Source organism: Anolis sagrei, chromosome 2 (assembly GCF_037176765.1).
Source record: "Anolis sagrei isolate rAnoSag1 chromosome 2, rAnoSag1.mat, whole genome shotgun sequence".
Taxonomy (NCBI): Eukaryota; Metazoa; Chordata; class Lepidosauria; order Squamata; family Dactyloidae; genus Anolis; species Anolis sagrei.
Window position 1 is genome coordinate 222,772,167 of NC_090022.1, and position 22,718 is coordinate 222,794,884.

The 22,718-nt window shown below is 39.0% G+C and overlaps 1 protein-coding gene across 2 annotated transcripts in view; it reads right to left on the bottom strand.

Moving 5' to 3' along the window:
• TRPM3 (transient receptor potential cation channel subfamily M member 3) overlaps positions 1–22,718 on the bottom strand; it is a 429,447-nt gene that overhangs the window by 314,942 nt on the left and 91,787 nt on the right. The window contains exon 1 of one of the 2 annotated variants that reach the window (XM_067464427.1): positions 10,083–10,265. The exons of the other annotated variant lie outside the window; for it this stretch is intronic. Coding sequence (XP_067320528.1) covers positions 10,083–10,172 — 90 coding nt within the window. The 5' untranslated portion in view covers positions 10,173–10,265. Of the gene's footprint in view, positions 1–10,082; positions 10,266–22,718 lie in introns of those variants that run through there. 2 annotated transcript variants of the gene reach the window in all.

Here is a 22,718-nt window from a genome sequence, read left to right on the forward strand (position 1 = left end):
CTGGAATATATGGCAGTGTGGACTCAGATAACACAGTTGAAAGCAGATATTGTAGGATTTTCTGCCTTAATATTTTGGGTTATATAACTGTGTGTGAAGACCCTTTGTTGCATGTGTTTAGAAATCCTCACTTTGTAGTCCTTTACATTCCCAACTGAAACCCCAGACACACCAGATCCTTAGTGATTTGGCAGTAAATTCTGGTTTCAAATCTGGCTATAAGGACCTAAAATTCTTGTATTACCTCTTGTTTTATTTATTTTGCTTAAATGTATGTTATAAGTCATTCTGGGATTCAATATTGGGATATAGGTGGGGTAATAAGTAAGGAAATACTTAGTTGCAAATGCAACCGTTCTCCCACTGCCAGAACATCACAAAACTCTGAAAACAAAACGCAAAACAAACAAAGAAAATGAAGTGAAAATTGACTCAAATGGAAGCTGAAAGTGATATAACAGGTCTTCTGGTGCACCTGATATGCAACAATGAGTCTTGGGAACGGATTATGCAGTGATTACACATTTTCTCCCATCTCTGCCTCCACTATAGTAGTTACCTCTGAACTTTAACAAGTCTCTTCACAATCAGGATTCCTCAGACAAAAACTCTTATGGTGTAACATCTGTAATATAAATGGAGCTAGGAAATTTTAGTTTTGGCATTACACAATCCCCCAGCTAGGAAATACTTGGAACTGGAGTCCAAAAAGTAACATTTCCAAATTCTGAATATAACTGTAAGTTGCAGAAGCTGCTTTGAAAGCACTCTGCCTTAAAGGCTGGATATACATTTCTTAAACAAATCTAACTACAGTAGAGTCCCAAGGCAAGTACAGTTGCATTTTGTTTGTTCAATTGCATTTTGTTTGCATTCATAGAACTCACTGGTCCTCTTCATTAATGCTTTGCACTTTGTAAACATATGTAAGCTACAGGAGCTGATGCCAAACCCCCAGCCCTTAGGATGCTGTTTTAGAGGATAATGGACAATTGATGTGATGACAAGAAAGGTTTAGCTTCCATCACTAAAGATTGATAAGAACACAGCCTGGACATTGGATTCATTTTCTCCATTAATATAGCTTCACACAACAGAATACATAACTGGGATTCAGTTAGCTCAAGTATTTATAGGTTGTTCTTGTTGTGTGCCTTTAAGTCATTTAGTGACCCTAAGGTGAACCTATCATGGAGTTTTTAAAGGGCCGGGAGTGTGCGATTTGCCCAGTGTCACTCAGTGAGTTTCTGTAGTCAAATGGAAAAACAAACCCTGATCTCTAGAGTCATGATTCAGTGCTTCAAAGTACTCCACAGCACTGGCCCTTGAGTTAATGTTCTTGAAGTTTATGTTCATATTAATTTAGGCAATAAAGCCCAACTGCTCATTTATGTTCATATTAACTTCAGGAAATAAAGCCCGACTGTTCATTGGAGGGAAGAATATTAGAGGCAAAGATGAAGTACTTTGGCTGCATCATGAAAAGTCAGGAAAGCTTAGAGAAGACAATGATGCTGGGGAAAATGGAAGGAAAAAGAAAGAGGGGCTGACCAAGGGCAAAATGGATGGATGGTATCCTTGAAGTGACTGGCTTGACTCTAAAGGAGCTGGGGGTGGTGACGGCCAACAGGGAGCTCTGGCGTAGGTTGGTCCATGAGGTCACAAAGAGTTGGAAGTGACTGAATGAATAAATAACAATTCAGGAAAAAGAGTTAAGAGGCCCAAGAACAATATAGAGCAAACAGAGTATGGTCATTCTTAGTTAAAGGTCACTTTAACAGAACTTCACTTACTATATCTAGTATTTAAAAGCTAGCATATTTCTAGAGAAAGCATAATGAATTGAAAACTAGCTTATTTTTTAAAAATTCATAGTTCCTTCTTCATTTTGTGCATATTTCATTCCTTATGAAAGAAGTTCCTTGTTATTTTTTAAAAATGTAATATTTGTAATCTTTCTTAAGTTCATAAGTCTTCTAAGTGTAGCTTCTCTGATTTTGGAACTCACTTCTTTTCAAAAAATTCATTAGCATTTCCATCTGGCTTTTGTTTCCCCAGCTGGTACATACACTCCAGAATGTCTCTTGTTTGGCTACAGTGCTGAGACCCAGACATGAACTTTAAATGTGGATGCAAATTTCAACTACCTCATATAAAACAGTTTTTGAAAATTTGGATAGAAAATCAGCAAAAGTTGGATTTTGATGTAATGTGCAACAAGCTGTGAGCATTGTCACTTCAGTAAGCACTACTAATTGCAGGAAAATTGAAAGGCTATGTAGAAATAAAGAAGCACACCAAAGAAGTAAAATCTGAAGGGCCACAGCTGGAAACCTGTGTTTGAAAGGCAGCCTTAATTTCATTAGTGATAATTAACAATATGATGTGAGTGCAGAACTGTTTGAGCTTCATGAGGATACATAAAAAGGGGAGACTTAAGTAATCTTTTTGATTAAAAAGGGGAGACTTAAGCAATCTTCTTAAGTAATCTTCTTGACCAAATGAAAGAGAGGACCTAGAGAATATGAGCACTGTAAGAATTATCTGTGAAATGTTCAAATTTCAGAGAGTTGTCCCATGGGAAAAACAAGGGGCATGGCCACAACATGTAGTATCATCAGGTTTTTAGACAAAGTGCTGGTGGCCTTCTTCCACCTTGCAATTTGGCTAGGGACTTGGGTCAGTTCCTCCCTCGGCTCCTCCCATGCAGATAAATGGAAAGAACAGTGAAATACCATCATCTGCCACATGCAAACACCTCTTCCTTAAAAGAAAAAAGAGGAGAGAAAAAAGAAAAGAAAAAGTGAGAAATTTATTTATTTATTTATTTGTCGTAGTTATATACCACCTTTCTCAGCCCGAAGGCAACTATTCTCAACCACAGGCTTGTACTACCAGTGATCTCCGGGTGTTTTGGACTTCAGGTCCAGAATTCTTAACTATTGGGCAAGCTGGCTAGAGTTTCTGGAAATTGGGAGAGCCACAGGTTGTACAAGCTTGCTCTACCACTTCTTGTCATAACAGGCATTCAGTCAAGCCTCCAGAAGTAAGATTTGAGTGATAAGAAGAGCCCACAAAGAGGGCTTTTGAGGGATCTCAACAGGCTGGTTGGTAAATCTCTGTGAGTTGGATTAATCTCACAGGCCAGGGTCCACATCCCCTGATTTAGATTATTTTACGATTGTGTTGGACTCAATGCAAGAAGTAACCACAGTAAGAAACAGTCCTATAGGTTTTCTTACTTAGAATTGTCTGGTTTCATCCTTGATTTGTCAGAAGTCTGTTTCAGAAAGATCCGTTTGAGAGGACAAAAAAGAGTAACTGGTACTTGGATAGTCATGATCCTCCACTGATGAGAGTCCTAAAATATCAGTAACTGAAAACATTAAAACAAAAGGTGAGGAATTTGTGAACTCCACCTGAGAAAAGTTCCAAACTCCAGAATCAAGATTAGGTACGCTGAATCTGGCTCTTAATACCCTAAAGACACAACATCTGTCTGATCTTGGAAACTAAGCAGAGTAGGCTGTGGTTAGTATTTGGATGGAAGATTGCCAAGGAATCCCAGAAGATCTAGGATATTTCAGAGGAAGGAACTGGCAAAATGACATCTAAATATTCCTTGCCTAAGAAAACTCTATTATTTGTTGGGTCACCATAAGTCAACAGGTGACTAAAAAGCACCTACATATACATGATGAATCTTTTCCTGATGGCTTCTTATTTGGACAGCTCCCCTGCTGCTTCATCAAGCATTCTCATTCTCTTGTGCTGCTGGACAGCTCCTCCCCTTTTGCAGGGAAATCAAATCACTGAAGCTTGTACATTGCCTAGGCATCAGAAGTCAAGGGCTTGCACTAAAAATGTTCAGGTCCTAAAATCAGATGTCTAATTGTTTGTGAAATGTGGCTTATGTACAGATATCATACTGTCTTCCAGTTGCAGACCTCAAAAGCCACATACTAATGTTTACTTTTATGCTTGAAGAAACTGTATCACATTCTCAAAGCATGAGACTGAGACCCAACCTAGGAAATTTCTAAATTGGGTCTCAGTGTCATACTATGATGGTCTGGGTTCAAGCGTTTGATCTACTGAGAAATTAATTAGCTCAAATATTTCAATCCATCTTTGAAATACATAAATAACTCTATACATTGGCTAGTTCATCAGTATTCTCTGCTTGTCTGCTAATGACATGGAACAGTAAAAGAAACAGGATTGTACAACCTTTGCTAAACACTGAGGGTATTAATGAAGTAGGTTGAACAGGATAGGTTTGCCTGGGATGAAACATAGGAAATAGAGTTGGAGGGAGTCCAGCTTGTCAGCATCTGTGAACGCTGCTTTCTTAGTTAAATAAAAATCAGGCCACTGTGTCCCATATCTTATCCTCTGTCAGTTCATGTAACTGAGAGGGATATGACAGTTTCATGCAATATACAAATAATTAACCTAGAGAATCCCCTGTTCCATACTAAGTTATTAATTTTGGGAACTCCTATGGGCGTAGGGCTCTGTCATAACATAGGTAGGATATTAATGTAGCAGTTCAGGGATTTAAGACAAAATAGGTTTGCAAATGAACTGTTATACAGAAGATGAAAAATGCAGGTACTATTGCATTGCATTACCACTGGTATAATTTGTAAAACAGATGGAAGAAAACCTATTTGATTATGGGGATGTTAATAGAATACTATTTGGGGGGAGTTGGGCACTCAATGAAAAGATCTAGATTTTGAACATTCAGTACATCAGGCAGCATGATGGTCTGGCAATAGGCCAGAAGAACTGCAGGAAATACCATATGCTAGTATCAATGAAATAAAATGGTATTAACAAAAATGGTTCAGAATTTTCCCATGATAAACCCAGTGTTCCTGTCATGTTTACTTGACTTTTGACTTTCTCTTTTTGTTCAAACAGCAGCTGTGAGTCCTGCAATGCTGTATTATAAATAGCTTCTCAAATTCCCCTAAGTTTCAAAAGCACTTTGCAATAGTGCAAGCCTTTATTGTAGAAACTGAAAAGAGGGGAAGCTCTGATCTTTTATAAACCCCCTCAGCTCCCTGTCTCTTCCTCCTCCCTTTCAAATGATGAATTGCTGCTACTAAGGTAATAGATTTTTTTAAAATCCCTGATGGGCACACAAAAGTGACCATGCAGCTCTCCACATTGCAGATTTTTTGGGTTTTTTTTGAATTGTACATTTTCCTTGAATATTTGGCTACAGTGTGCTAACACACTGAACAATATTACTATCTGACAGATAATCGTAAGAAAGATGTGATCCTGCCTGCTCTAAAATCTAGTGAATATTATATCCCAGCTGTACTTATTTAGTAGGTTGGGGCTTTCTATGATGTGTATCTGTGCAAAACCTTCTAAAGCAGCTCAGTATTTTTTTTTAAAAAAAGATAACAGTGGTTCTCAACCTTTGGGTCCCCAGGTGTTTTGGCATACAACTCCCGGAAATCTCAGCCAGTTTACCAGCTGTTGGGATTTCTGGGAGTTGAAGGCCAAAACATCTGGGGACCTACAGGTTGAGAGCCTGATTTAGAACAACCCTGCTCAGCAAAGCTCTTCAAGAATCACCTCCTCTTTCCCCTGCTTCCCTTAAACTCTCACATTCATGTGTGGTGTCAGCAGGAGGATAGAAAAATAATCAAAGAGCTTCTTAAAATCTCAGGACTAGACTTTCTCCTAACCTTCTGCAAGGAACACTTGCAACACATGTTCACATGATCATTAGAGGAATCATATTTTTCTGACTTGCCCAAAGTCACCCGGTGGGTTTTCATGACTGAGTGGGGAATCAAACCCTGGTCTCCAGAACTGCAATTCAGTGCTTAAACCATTTCACCACACTGGTTCTTCTTCCATCTCCTAATAAATCTATTGAGAAAAATATTAAAATAACCACCAATTCTTAGAACTGCAACTTCCTAGATTGAAGAATGTCAGATCAAGTATGTTCAGAAGTCTTCACTGAAGAATAAAGATTCTCAGAAACAACCTTGCTCCTTTTATATCGTTGTCAGCATAATCATAATCTGCACTACCACCACCCTCTTTCCTCTCTCCCTCCTTCTCATCCCAAGCCAATGAGTCATGAAGGATAAAAAATCCCTAATATTCTTAAGAGATTACGTCAGCAGGAGCAGCTTAGGGTGGTCACAGCTTTTAGCTTTAGCCTTTCTTCCTACCTCCTGGGCCACAAATTCATAATAGTTTGGGAAATGGTGAAGATAGAAGGAAAGTAGTAGTTGAAACTAGTTCTGAATCACATTTTGGGATTGAATTAATGAGCCATAGTTTTTCTTCTAGAGCATTCTCACTCCACCCCCATTTTCAACAGCCTTTATTCTTCATAGTAAGAATTAACTTCCCTTGTGTAGTGGTTTGCGTGTTGAATTACAACTCTGGAGGCCAGGGTTCGAATCACCACTTGGCCATGAAACCCCACTGAGTCATCTTGGGCAAGTCACACACTCTCAGTCCCATAAAGCCTCTTGTGGTGATCCTAAAGAGTCACTTTAGGATCACCATAAGTCAGAAATGACTTGAAGGCACATAACACAGCAAGGTAGCTAAAACTTCTGCTTGTTAGAACAAAGCTTTCTCCTCACACAACATCAGCTTCTGATTCAACCTATTTGAAAACTAAAGCTGGTGTTATATTTTTCTTACCTCTAAAATCAAGGGGAAAGCCATTTATATGGATCATTGCTCCCATTATGCAGAACAGCCCCATCCAATAGCTCTTGGGTTACAGTATTTGTAGTTGTTAGTTCAAAATCTCTTTCACTTTCTTACACTGAAAAAGTCCTTTGTAGAATGCTCATGTGATACATGAACATTCACCCCAGCAGAGCCTAAGACATCATATGCTCTCATCTTAAATTCCTATTATACCTCTGTGGATGTTTTGCTTCAATAGGTAGTTTAGAAACTTTTAAAAAAGAAAAGTGAAGAAGAAAATAATTGGTTTTGTATTGGCTATTCCTAAATATTTATGATGTTGCTGTGACTTACAGACTAAGGGTGTATCTACACTGTAGAATGAATGCAGTTTACATCCGTTTGACTGCCATGGTTTAATGGTATGGAATCCTGGGAGGTGCAGTTTTACAACAATTTTAGGTTTCTCTACCCAAGAGTCCTGGTGCCTCACCAAATTACAGTTCCCAAGATTCCACAGTATTGAGCCATGGCAGTTAAAGTTGTATCAATCTGCATTAATTCTACAATGGAGATGTACCCTAAGATACAACACAATATCACTACTTCATCATGTGCTACCAGATCCCTTTGGATATGGAACCCTTTAAGCATATTTAGTGTTTTTTTTCCCCCCCTGCATACCTCAGACCTGTTCTAGGACCCTGCCTCTTTTCCATTCCTTGTAGAATAGCTTGTGCTCTTGGCAATACAGAGAAGGAAACTGCTCTTGCATAACCCTAATGTTTATTAGCATCCCAGCAATGGATGGATGCTTCTACCTAACCTTAGATGCATCCTAAGCCACAATATAATATCACTCCTTCACCGTGTCCTACCAGATCCCTGTAAACCCTTTAACCATATATTGTGTACATTTTTTCTGCATAGCTCAAGATTATTCTAGGAACCAAAAACTCCACCTCATTTCCATTCCCTGTATTAAGGTTTGTGCTCTCAGCAATGCAGAGAAGGGAACTTTTTAATGAGCACCCTACCTATGGATGGACATCCTTTCCTCACTTCTGGTACATTACAAGAAAACAGAGTTATATCTATTGTTTTTTTCTTATAGAAGTTTGTGCTCTTAAATAACAAATATGTGCTTCTGGTTCTTTATTAAGGTGAGCTTAAAAGTCTTTATTAAAACAAGCTTGAGGTTGGATCTACACTGCCATATAATTCAGTATCTGATCCCAGATTATCTGCTTTGAAGTGGGTTATATGAGTCTACACTGCTATATAATCCAGTTCAAAGCAAATAAACTGGGTTATATGGCAGTATACATGGGGCCTATGATTATTTTAGACAGTAAATTGGTTTCCTATGTCACATTTTATTCATTCCTTGAACTTTTTAATGCTTAGAGGTTAACATTTTATAAACTCTTATTGGAATGACTTCTAGGGAACTCAGAGGGACTTAATCTCAAATAGTCCTATATAGGACTATGAGCTTTGCTTGTGATATAGATCCCTTCCACCCAACCTGCTTTAATTTTGAAGTAACATTCTATATCACACAGGCTACTAATTCGATGTATGTTAATATTTCATCATATTCCCATTCAGAATAATTTACATTTGAATCTGCTATTTTATTTTGCTAACAGAAAAATGGCTTGTGCTTCTAAACATTCAAACCAAAAAGAAGAAAAAAGTGGAGGGGGACAATATGAAAAAGGAGACATTTTTCTAGACAATTTTCTTTTGTACAGTTAACATCTCCCACAGTTCAACTGCAGTAGCACCTCCAGCCTTTTTGCTGCAATACCTAAGGAAAACTAGACTAAAAACTCAGCTATTACACAACCATCCTTTTATATTTTTGTTTGAAATAAACTATATATAATTAACTGTTAGTACAAACATTTATATGAAATATAAACAATAAAATGTTTGGAATGTTTCAGTTCAAAGTTGAGGTTGCAGTTCATCCCAAGCAGAATGGCTTCATGAATCTGAAGGTCACATTATGGATTGACTATGTAAAGAGAGTACACATCTACACAAGGAAGGCACACAATCACATTCAAAGTAATTAAAACATTTTTTTCCAAAAACACAAAGAGTTTTAATGAACTGTGATTCCCAGGCACATATCCAGAATTCATATGTCAGATACCTCAAATGCCATGGTATCCTATTGTATCCATATGTCGTGTGCAATCTCCATATGTTGTTCAAAAACAACAGCCAAAAAAGCATCAAACTGTACAAAACCTAGAGTGATATGATTCTTTGTCCCAACATTTTTTTTGCCCTTTTTTGTTTTACTGGGGGAAAAGTCTTAGATTGACAAGGAGAGCACCAGTGGGAAGGACTGCTCAACCTTTTCGTGCCATTTGTCTGTAGGTGGAGAAGTGGGGGAGGCAGTTTGAAACAGAGCAATCTCTTATTAAAGGAAGGAAAAATGCCTGCTTGCCAGTTTTCTTGCTCTTCACTGTAGCCTCCAGACTGCTTTTCCATTCATTAGGTACACACACAGGTAAGAATCATGTGGGAAAGACATGTAAAGTATGGTTTGGCTGAATTCCTATATACCAATCTAGGTTTATGCCTCTGTAAGTTCAGCGGGATTTCCTTCAGGGTTAAAGTACATAGGCTCACACTACAAAGCTAATAAGAACACAGCTTTAAAAACACATCCAAAGATGTTTACAGCTCATCACATCCTGCTGAGGTGCCTTTTTCAAATCTACCGAACTAGGGTAGGATGCATCATGACAGATTAGTACATGGTTATATTCAAAGAGGAATCCTATGCTCAGCATATTCTCTCAAAGAAAGACTCCTTCAAATAAATTAAATTTATGCCACTGGGATTCAATAAAAGGCACAATCTAATCCTTAGAGAACAGGAACTGAAATGCTTGCTGCATTTAGAAGATTATTCAATCAGAAAGTTTTCCTCCCAGCTAGAGGCTGACCTGAGATCATCATGTGAACACCTTAAACCAGTATTTACATCAACAACATAAAGAAATAAGCAGAAGGTGAACATCAATTGGGAATGTGTCCACTGGTGTCTCTGGTGAGTTCATAAGTAACTGAAACTGACAGTCGGTAAGACTTCTCACAATTCATGACATAACCAGCGCCTGTTTTCTTTGCTATAGCAAGCATCCTTTCCTTCACAGTAACACTGCATACCTCACAATGCCAGTGCTAAATGTGCCATCCAGTATGGCATATGTACTTTTCTTATCTGTATGAGGGGCAACAGAATTTCCACAATGATAGGATAAAAAGAAGCATCCCGTAAGTGGACTATAGAAAGTCATTGTGGATTTTTGCCACTCTTGCAGAAGCCAGAAACAAACAAAGAACTGATAGCAAAAGGCAATGTTTTACAGTACCTTAAGTAGTCTGACAGATGGGAGGAAGGCAGCATGGCACAGCTTCCGAATGGTCCAGTTTAGTGGCCGGGGAGCATCACTTTGACTCATGACCCCCAACAATTCCACAGGAATAACGAAGCCCAAACCTCGCCAATGCCTACAAAACAAGTGCTCCTCCACGTTTGTGATATTCCATACCCGCTGGGTGTCCACACTTGCAATTCCATAAGACAGATGCCTCCTACAACTTGGCTGAAAGGCTGGCAAAGTGGATTTGCTTTAGCTACCGATCCTCCTTAAGAAAACACCCTCCCAGCTTGGAACAGTAGTGCTCATGCATACCAAATGTGCTTCAATGTGAGCAATCGGGCTGCTTGCTTCAGCTCAGGGGAGGGCTGCACCGTATTACAAGGAAGGGACAGCCCGGAGATGCTCTCTCTCTCTGTATGTGTGTATGCGTGCGCCTGTGTGTGGTTAGTCAAAAAGCCTGCAGTAAGAGCAGTGTGCTCCGGCTTTCATTCCCTCTCTTTCTCCCTTTGGAGCACAAGCCATTTGTTTTGGTTTCTTTTCATCACAGCAAGGAGGCAAGGGAATATATAGATCAAGCCGAGGGAAGGGTAGTCCCCGGTTTTCTCTTGTGGAACATTGTGAGATGAAGCTTTGAAAGAGGGTGAAGCACAGGAGAAAGGAGATGTGGTCAGAACTGTTAAAAATGAAAATCCCTGATTACTCTTTGATTTACAGTAAAGGGTTTAAGCTGCAGCTTCCTTCCCATACTATACACATTTTATGAGCACCAACTGAACAGGGTTTCCTCCTGGCATGTTGCTGTGTTAATGAAAAAATAAAAATAAAACTGAAGATGCTTTTAGATGCATGCCACCCCCATCTCCTCCAAGGAGACCATGTGAAACCTACAGATCAATGGCTTGCATAAGGCTGAGGAAGCTTTACTTTAAAGGGCATCTCCAGGTGAATTAAGATAAAGAAACACACATTGACCATTCTCTTTAGTACTACTCCCAGGGCCCTTGCACACAGCCCTATATCCTGGGATATCAAGACAGAAAATCCCACAATATCTGCTTTGAACTGGGCCCTTCCACACAGCCCTATATCCCAGAATATCAAGGCAGAAAATCCCACATTATCTGGGTGTGGATTCAGATAACCCAATTCAAAGCAGACATTGTGGGATTTTCTGTCTTGATATTCTGGGATATAGGGCTGTGTGGAAGGGTCCTGGCTTATCTGAGTCCACACTCAGGTAATGTGGGATTTTCTGCCTTGATATTCTGGGATATAGGGCTGGGTGGAAGGGCCCTCAGTCTTGCAACTGCACTAAGGGTAGTCCTAGGGCTCTTCCACACAGTCATATATCCCAGAATATCAAGTCAGAAAATCCCACAGTATCTGCTTTGAAGTGGGTTATTTGAGTCCACACTCAAATAATGAGGGATTTTCTGCCTTGATATTCTGGGATATAGGGCTGTTTGGAAGGGTCCTCAATTGTAGCTATTGCTTTTCTCTGGGTAGTATGTGTATTTGAATACTAAGGGCCTTTCCACATAGTCATATAACCCAGAATATCAAGGCAGAAAATCCCACAATATCTACTTTGAACTGGGATATCTGAGTCCACACTGCCATATATTCCAGTTCAAAGAGGATAGGGCCATGATGAAGGAAATAGTTGTATTTAAGTTAGAAGTATTTTTTTAAAAGCACTGCAGCGAATGTGGAGAAATGCATTGACTTCAAAGAAGTTTATCCTGTTTAAAAACTGTTGGAGGTAATCAAGACTATATGGGCACTGTCAAGCTTGAAAGGGAATGCATAGAGCCAAAGCTTCCTTTTGAAAAAAACAGTCAACACTGTCAACATTGGACTGAGGGATGATTGTGGTGCTTGTCACTAATGATAATATATAGTTCAACACAATGTGTGCCCTATTAGCACTCACAGTTAGCATCCTATTTGCGATGGGAAGGAGAAGAGGAAGAATTTCATAAAATATGTAATTTAGCCTGAGAAACCAACAGGGGCACTATTTTGTATACAAGCTTGCATGGATCATGTCCATTTTGTCAAATTAATGGAAGTGTTATCTCACATTGGCAAATCTATCTGCACATTCTTGAGTAGGTGCAGATTGCAAACAGTGACATCAGAAGGAATAAAAATGAAGAAATGACAGAAGATGGTAATTACCATTATAACATTACAGTGGCCTTTCACAAATCAGTACTTGGATTGTAACACAGATAGCTTTGCGCAGATCAACTGATTAACACATGTAGTGTGAGAAACAGCCGTTGTCACTGAAGACAGAACTGAACCCCTGGTTGAAGTCTTGTTCAGTTATTTCATACTGGGGCTTTTGCACATTCATTTCTTTAGCTTAGTGACTGGCGGTAGAGCTCTGGTGGAAGTGATAAGATATCACATTGGAAAGCAAGCAGTTGCGTGAGCCCCTGATAATGTGGATTACATCCTGAGATTTTGTGTTATCAGAATAGACACCAGGAAAACACTGGGGTTACCACAATTTGGTTCCTATGTCTGTATCTCAGTTATGAATACATATTGCAGTCTGAAAAATGCCTGGTTTAAATTTCTGAACTGGAAATCTGTCTGAAATCCAACTTGTAATGATATCTTTATTGGGTCAACTAAAAGGTGCAGAACATATCACACTAATTTTTGAAGCTTAATAGGCTGCTTCATCAGGCAAAGATTGTAAAATACCATGCAAGAGAAGGAAAGTGACAGTATTGTGCTCACAGCAGCAACATTTTGTCTTGAGATGTTATAGGAAAAGTGTGTACATGAAAAATGAAAACCCTCCCATGGCTGTAAGCTGAGTGGGAACAGAGGGACCAAAAACAAAAACAGAAGAATTTAGCTTTCCTCTATGAAAGTTACAAAGACCACACCCAGACTATTTGCACTTATTCAGTGACACAACTGTGGTTCTTTCATCCCTATATCATATAGAAAACTGAAAGTTCTTTTTCCAACACATGTTAGTTTATATCTAGTTGGATTTCGTGGAATTTGCTATTTTGGTTACCTAGGCTCCCAGTGTTGTAAATTGTATTTACCATTTCTATGTATGGTTGTGAAAACCTGGACAGTGAAGAAAACTGATAGGATAAATACTAATTCAATTGAATTGTGGTACTGGAGAAGAGTTCTATGGATAACTGAGAAGACAAATAAATGGGCCTTCAATCAAACTCAATCAAACTTTATTTATATCCTGCCCCATCTCCCTATGGGGACTCAGGATGGCCTTAGGGCAAATCAAGCCTGGAGTCTCCCTAGAAACCAAAATGACTAAACTGAGACTGTTGTAATTTGAGCATATTGTAAGAAAACCTGACTCATGAGATAAGATAGTAATGTTTGGGAAGGTAGAAGGCAGCAGAAAGAGAGGGAAAGCGCATTGCAGGTGGACAAATTCAGTCAAGGAAGTCATATTCCTTGAGTATGCAAGACTTTAACAGGGCTGCTGATGATAGTGACATGACTCAGAGGTCCTTCATTCATATGGTCACCCTAAGATGAAGTCCAATTGACAGCAATTGTGGTAACAGTAACAATATAATATTATACTATTATGATTTTAATTTGTTTTTCAAAATGTTTATTGTTTGGTTTTAAGTGAAGATTTTTTGTAACTAACATCAACTCTTTCTTTGGGAGAAAAGTGGCAAATAAATAAAACAAATGACTCAATAAATATCAAATGGATACAGTTAAAGACAGTGGAAGAAATGAGATCGTACTGGCCCTCACTAGCAAAGAAGCTCAATGTTTCAATTCCATGTAAATGTTACTATTCATTACTCCCTGGTTGCCTACAATCAGATTACACCAGCCCACTTACAAGCATCAAACTTAAGAATCGGATATTGTACCCATGTTTGGTTGTATACATTGTATGCTGGCTGGTCATTTGAATGCTTTCTCTTGCAAGTTGCCCTCCTCCATTTCTTTGTACAAGAGAGGCATGCACACAAGTATTTTAGACCTTAACAGACATACATTTTCTTTTTATCTTTAGTCTATAGATTTCTGGGAGTTAAACTTTGCAAAATATGTATCTAAGTCCAATTAAAAGCAGTACCTGAGAAACAGACACTTTAACTAGCTGTGCTAATCCATTACAGGATACTGTGATCACATACTAGATTGCCATGTAATATATAGGTGGATGGACTGAAGGACATGTCCTGTGAAGGAACATCAGCTAGTTCAGGGTGCTCACATAGCTTTGAAAGACAAGACAATTCTATACATTTATTTACCCTTGCAGGGTTCGTTCTTCCTTTTCATGGTAGATTCATGATATGCTATATCTCTACTGACTACATACTAGAAAATACACACAAGAAGCTGCCACTACTTTCCCATAGTCAGACAGGAGGGACTACAATACATTTATCACATAGCAGGGCTTGTAGGGTATCAGACCTAGGACTTTTTGATTGGCAAGACACATGGTACCATCTGCTCCACTTGTGTTTCCCTTTTTTCTTTCTGTGTTTAGTTGCAATTCCTGCTGAATGGGGAAAAGATTTTCAAAGCAATGTTGCATTGTTATGAACTTTATAACCTGTGTGGTCCTGATAATTAATTAAACTGTAAGAACGTGTTTTGGATCCACACAGCCACTGAACTTATGAACTTTCCAAAATTTACTACTGGTCCTACTTAAGTCCATCCTTTTAAGATCCTAAAAATCACTACCTATCATTTTTGCAGTCCCAAATCTGTGATGAAAGTGGGAAAGAAAGAAATATAATAGCATGGCTATTACTTAGAAATTATTTTTACCCTACATTAATGATATCTCATTCCAGCTATTAATTTCCCATGGCTACAAAAATAATAATCCCAACATGGTATTCTGGTGACAAAAAAGTAAAATAATGCAAGCCAGACAAAGATCCACAGATAACCCATCACCAGTATAACAGCTATTACTTGAAGTGGTAGATATAGCAGGAGGTAAGACTTGGATGGGATACTGAGAATGAACACTATATTTCATGCAGAAGATGTAATTGGCAAACCACCTCTGAGTATTCCTTGCCTGAGAAAACCCTGTTGTAAGCAGGCTTCTAAGAGAGACAGATCGAGCTCCAGTCTGCTGGTAATCTAAATTATCAGTGCTTGCAGCTCTGCACTGCTTAACTTTCACTTGATGCAAGCTTTAAATGTGGGGTAGAGATATCTTGCTATTTCTAAAGCTGCCACAAAATGCAGAGGTAATTTATACACACATACGCACACATATACAAGAATTGCTAATGCTCCTTCAGGTGGTGTGACTCCCCCTGAAAGAAGTGTTTTCAAAGGGTGCCTTAACCCAGCTTAACTGAAAGGGTGTTGAGGAGAAGTGATTCCAGAAAGAGTGATTTCTTAAGTCTGATGCCTTAAACTGAGGTGTTATTGAAGGATCTGAGGAGAAACGATGCTAGAAAAGATGGTTTTTCAAGTCTGTTGCCTTAAGCCCTGGTGTTATTGAAGGATATAAGGAGAAAGGATCCCAGAAAGGATGGGTTTTTTTAAGTCTGATGCTTTAAACCCAGGTCTTATTGAAGGATAGAAGGGGAAAAGATGCCAGAAAAGGTAGTTTCTTAAGTCGAATGCCTTGATCCAAGTTCTTATGGAAGAATCTGACAAGAAATGATTCCAGAAAAGGTGGTTTATTAAGACTGATGCCCTAAAAAGGGAGCCTGGGAAGTTCCCCCATTGCCATCAATGGGCCAGTGCAAAAACATTCAGCTGCCAGATTAAAAAAAAAAACTAACAGATTTTTGCCTGACCAAATTTGGGAGGCTTCCAAAAAATGGATGGGGGGAGGGGGAATACTGAAATAAGGACACCGAAAATGGCATAGGGATTAGCCAAATTGCACACCCCTAATACACAGGACAATTTCAAAGCTTGGAGAATGTGTTTCCTTTTCTAGTACAAACATTCCTGGAGTTACAAATATCTGACTTGCAAATGACTTATAGTTAAGAACTGGGGTGAGACAACAGAAAGTGAGAGAAGTCGACCCCTAGGAAGAGAAATTGCCTGCTGAAAGGGTTATCATGGGGAGACAGTGTCTCAACTGAAGCTTTTTTTTTTTTTACGTATTCTTGTTTCCACAAGCCAAATGTTTCAAAATCCCATTATCACAGGGACAGAAATGAGGTGAGAGGGCACAGACGGAAAAACAAACACCACATGGGTGTTAATCCTTTCCTAGAATATCCAAAGCTAATCTACAGTAGAACCTCTATGTACAAATGTCCCAACGTACGTACTTTTAAACATATGAATTGTCACTAAGCCTAGAGTGACGTTTTGACATCTGAATACAATTTTGACGTATGAACAGCGGTATCAGTGAGGTCATAGTCCATTTGCTTGTCAAGGATTCTTTTATCTGGTTTTAATGTTATTTAAATGTTAATTTAATATGTTATTGTATATTGTAATGGACAATGAATGTCTGCCTTGTTTTGGAAGCTGCCCTGAGTCCCCTTGGGGAGAGAATATGGGTTAGGAATAAAACTATTGTTGTTGTTGTTGTTGTTTGAACAGCACCATGCTTGCCTCAGTGCTTCCCAAACTCCTTGTGGCAAATGTAGCGCTCATGCCAAAAGAAGCACTCGCATCACAAGCACTACGAGAGTATGTTGTGACAAATTGAGTACTTGCATTCAAAGGAGTGCTCGTGCTGGAAGCACCACAACAGTACAGAACTTCCAGCAGACTGAAGCAGCCTCTGAACCTCATGGCTCAGTGCCTTAGCCTGTGTGCCTTTGTCTGCTTGCCTTGTACTTTTCTCCACCTTGGGAGATTACTGTCCATCATGGAAGGTGGACAGTAATCACTTTAGTTCACTTTGTGTGCTTTTTATTCCTGGTTCTGTATGTTTTGCTTCAAGAAGGGGGGGGGGGGACAGCAAGAGAGAGGGGAAGGGAGGGAGGCTGGAATTAGTACTGTCTGTACAGTACAGAATAGAAGAAAATTATGCTGTTTTACCTTGATGTTACACTGGCCAACACACATTTTGTTGCCTCAAATGTGGTTGCTTGCCACAATTTTGTGCTTCAACCATGTTAAATTTGATATTTCTTTGTTTACAGTTGCATGTGCATTTATACATTGTTTGTTATTTATAAAGTACATATTCTTCTTTAAAAGCACGTGACAAAAACCCTGGATCAATAGCCTTTCTATGCATTTCAGTGGGAAAATTCGATTTGAAATAAGAATATTTTGATGTCAGAGCAGTCACGGAATGAATTAAATTCACTATATAATATATATTCGGCTGGAGTTACACTTAAACATGTATGTATTCCAACTTACATACAAATTCAACTTAAGAACAAGCCTACAGAACCGAGCACATTCATAACTTCGGGACTGCCTGTAAACCTGTCATTCTTGAGATATACAGATCAACTAGGTCACTCAAGACTGTAGCTTTTTCATTATGCTCCTGAAACTCTACTTTAGAATTCCATGCCCTGAAGCTATGATGGTTTCCTTAATCATGCCAAAATTATCATGCTGCATATCTTTAAATGGCATAATATAGATTAGTCTTTCTTAGTTTTAAGAATGGGTTTGTGTGGGTGGGTATGCCTAATTAAATCGTCTACCCTTGTTCTTTCCAATTTCCAATTTTACATTTTAATATGAAGTGTTTCCAAGCTTTGTTTTACGCATTTAAATATAGAAGGTTTTGTTTTCCCACAGTTCAGTCTTAGACCTCCCCTGACCCAGATGCTAAACTGAGCAATTCTGTATTAGTTACCTGTGCATAGGTCTTATTTTAATAGAAGGCAAGAATGAAAAAATTAGCATAGAATAGCTTCTTTAGAGAAATTTGATGCAATCATAAAGTCTCCATGGGAGAGCACATAGAATTTTGTTCATAATAATTAAACATGAAATAAGAACTAAACATTGGGCAATGGAGATTAAAATAGAGGAAAGCCACTTTAATTATAACACTCCTTGAGAGGAAACCTCAAAGATCCAGTTTTATCCATTTTCATTGCACTCCAGACAGTCATATTGGTGCTGTGAAAGCTGCATCTTGTGCTAAAATTACCCAACATACGTGTCCTCATTTGCCACTGTCTTTTACCTTTTAGCAGCTGCCTTTCCTCTCAAATACATGGAATTAGCTTTTACAGAAACCCAAATCATCCTGGCTGCTTAATTTAAAGGGAAAATATTTAATATTGGCACACAAATTCACATGAGACACAACCTTTTCTAATAGTGCAATACAGGAAATTGGGAAGACATTTAGAAGACAGTGGCTAAATCTACGCTGCAGTTAAACTTTACTATATATACTATGGTTTACTCTAACCATATAATGGTTTACTCTAACCATATAATGCAGTTTCAAAGTGCATAATATGGCAATGTGGATCCAGCCTATGATTCCTGCTTTGAGGCAAATTATTCCCAGTAGATATATATCCAGCATTTTCATTGTGTTAGATGCTGCCTGTGCAGGCTATAAACAGATGGTACTTTTTCAAGATCTGAACGAAAGTAGCATTATAATTCATAAATATTACATACTTGGTTTTTGGTATTCTTCCATGGTCTGTGTTTTTAAAGGTTCTGAAAGAAGTTCATACTCAATGAGAGTTGACTTAAAATAGTGATGACCTCCCAATGTTAAGAGAAAGTGGGATATAACTGAAGATGAGTAGGAAAACGTAACTTTGTTATGCAAACTTGTGTAGCAAACACTGATTTAACAGAATCCATGGTAAATAAAAATATTATTTCCAAGTCCTGGAACTTCTAAAGTCATTTTTTAAAAGATAAATACAAGATGGAAAATGAGAGACTCTGCAGGAAGTCAAATTTCTTCTCAAACAGGAAACTACAAATTTGATTGAACCAGAAACTGCAACAAACTGACCAAATTGATTTCACACTTATACACTGTTTGAAAAAGCATCACAAGCATCTGATAATATGAGCTGAAAGCATACAGAACTATTGCCTAGAAAACAGGAGTGTAGGCATAGCTATATTGCAAAATCAGAGAATATGTGGCTCCTAGATTAAGTTCTGTAGGACACCAGAAGCAGTGATGAGGGATGATGAAGGTTGCAGTCCAATGAGATCTGGATGTTTGCATCTACCTCATACTACACTATAGCCAGATTTTTTAGTCCTTCAGTATGTATGGAACTTTGAATTGTAAGCAATCCTCTCTATCTAAATCTTCATAGCTCTCAAGGTCGGATAGCTTGTTAGGTGCCTGAGAATCGTCAGGCTGGAAGCCATCCTCCTCAATCTGCACCTGGCTAGTTTCACTAACATCAGAAACATCATCTGAAACATTCCTTGCCATGGGAAACTGAATCTCCTCAGATTCTTCTTCAAAAACAACAGGAACATCTTCATGAATCTGAATCCCATCATCTTCTGCCTGTGGTTCCAGGAGAGCCACAACATAGACTGCTACTGAACTAGGGGTGCTATAGACACTTTCTACTGTCTTTCCCTGCACTTGGAGAATATGATAGGGTCAGTACAAACAAAGCAGGCATCCAACTGCATTTCCAGGTGATATTATTACTGAGACTACATCAATTCTATCCACATACAGTATGAAGGAAAAAGCATGTGAAGCCTAAAATGTACAAATCAAGCACAGAATGGTGAGAGAAAGGAAGATATATCAAATAGTAAGATCATGGTGATATAGAGGTGCACCTGCATACACTGTAGAATTAATGTAGATTGATACCACAGCCATGGCCGTGGGATTGGTAATTTGGTGAGATGCTAGCACTTTCTGGCTGATAAGGCTAAAGACCATGGAAAACTACAACTCACATGACCTCATAGCATTGAGACATGGTAATTAAAGTAGTATAAAACTGCAGTAACTCAGAGGTGCATGCACCCTGGGAAAAGGATCAGGGACTTCTTCACATAGCTCTTTCGGATCGTGCCGTCGTGCAAGCAATCTCTGGCAAAAGGGAAGGCGTACGGGGCAGCCCATAGCACCCCATGCACCCTCACTCCTCTCCTCATCACATGGAGAGAATGGGAGAAGGTGCTTTGGCACTTTCCCCCACCCCTCATCAGATGGCAGAAAGAGCGGCAATGCACTGCAATACACATTGCCCCATCGTCCTTTCTGCCATCACACAGGGAAATTGAAGGAAAGGTGTAGAGCTACCTTTTGTAGCTACCCAAACTACATTTTCCTCCCATAGTGGAGGAGAAAGCACCTTTTGTGATGGCGCATGACAGGCCCTGTCCTTGCCATGATCAAAAGCGGCAAAAGAGGGCAAAAATGCCCCGTGTGAAGAGGTCCCAAGAAGAAGCAGCCAGTTTTAACATAAGCTCAAATCCAACACAAACCTCTTCAATTCACATATGAGCTCACTTACCAATTTTTCATTGATTCAATGAGTCTACTTTTTTAAATTAATGCTTGCTTTGACCGCACATTGCACCATCTCCCATGAAAAGCATGCAGCTTATTTGTCAGCCAAATGCAACCATGCTACTGTCCCACCCCTCATTCTTAATAGAAGATATCACTAGTGTCATTTTCAGTAAAAGAAGATCGTTCTAAGGTAGATTTTTTTTGTACCTTGGTTTCCTAAGTAAGACAAAATCCACAGTGATGTTTCCTTGAAGTAAACATGTATTGTGTTAGAATAGTCAAACCAAGGAGGAATAAGCAAAAAGGTAAGTTACAAAACAAAAATGAAAGAGCTGCCATAGGGTAGTTGTGGGAGTATTGGAGTGGGAGGTCAGGGTTGAATTCCCTGCTGAACCATGGAAACCCACCAGGGACCTTGGGAAAGTCACAATTTACTAGCCTGAGAGAAAGGCAATGGCAAACCACTGGATTAATCTTGCCAAGAAAGACCCAGTCACCATAAATCAAAGATGACTTGAAGGCACATAACCCCAGGAACAACAATGAAATTATAATATTACACACTATTTGAAAAGAAGTGCTATACATTGATATACATGGAAACTGAAATGGGCTTCTTTACACCACCACTTTCACACATTGACTTGCATCTTTTTGTGTCGTACTAAATAATGTGAAATGAGTATTTATGGAGTCTCAGGGTAACTCAAAATTTGCCCAGTTGCCCAAATTGACATACTTTCCTTGAGGACAAGAAAGCTTGACTATAAGGAACAACATAATATTCTTTTTTTCCTGTTTGCAACTCTTCATAGAGAGAAACATCCAAAAGAATGAAACTAGCAATATATTCCGAACAAAGTAATCTGAAGTGCTGCTGTATGCTTTATCTCTCAGATCTTATATTTCATTTGTACTGTGTTATTTTATTGAACTTTACATTCAAATTCTAACAATATTTACTCAGCAATATGGATGGGAGTAAATCTGATTTTTTAAATGTGCATTTCCATTTCTGCTAGAGCTAAAAAAAAGCATGGAATGGAGGATTTGCAGAACATTTATAATTGCAGACAATCTGGCAGAAAGAAAGGATGGATAACCTTTCTTCTACCCTTAACTTTTGTGTACCAATCGCATACACACAAATGCTGTCACCATTCTCTCTTCAACTAGGATTACTTCTATGGTAAAGTGAAAAATGAACTAGGATTACAGCTAAGTTGTTTTCTTTGGCTTAGCTCAGGTGGCTTATGTATTTTATAGAATGCCCTTCACAAATTAGTCATGGCCTCAGAAACATAGGGTGTATCAGAATTAAAGCAGTTGGACACCACTTTAATTGTGCAATGGAATACCCTGGGATTTGCAGTTTTTTCATACATCAGCCATTTTTGACAACCCCCACAATTCCAAAGCATTGCCCCTATCCAATTAAAGTGGTGTCAAGCTGCATTAATTGTACACAAGTTTTTCTCAAACTGTGCTCTTTCAAGTGTTTGAACTTCAGCTCCCAGAAATCCCAGGGCAGTTCTAGATAGCACTTTATCCCAGGAGCATCTGTGTTTAAAAAATGCAGATGTTCCTGGAGGACTGTCTACACCCACCCCAGAAAGTGCGCACTTTCTGGGGTGGATGTCCAGATGTTCTGCCACCCCAGAAAGCACACACAGCCCCCAAATCCCTTTAAAAATAAAAAAACTTACCTGGCCTTCAAATCACTCCTCCCCCGCTTACCTGGTGCGTCATTTCTATGTGTCGGGAGAGCTCCAGCAAGACTATAATGGTGGCCAGGTAAGTTTATTTTACTTTTAAAAGAGGGTTGGGGGCTGTGGGGAAAGGGGGCGGGGTGGGATTCCCACAGTTTTCCAGATTAATTTAGTTCAAAAACTGTGGATATAGTGTTTGGACTACTGTTCAGACACTGGAAGCAGTGAGTTTATCCCGTGCCTTTCAAGAAGGCATGGAATAAATCCACTATCAAATTAATTTGCCACAAACCAGGGTTTTCCTGGTTTGTGGTGTAATAATTTGGGATTGTCCAGAACATTGCCTGGACAGCCCCCTTTTTATTGCAGAAGTTTTTGCAATAAAGGTACTGTCTTGTTGGGGCCCCGGCCATCTTACCAGCCGTTAGGAATTGTGGAAGCTGAAGCCCACAACATCTGGAGGAGCACAGTTTGAGAAACTCTGTTGTACAC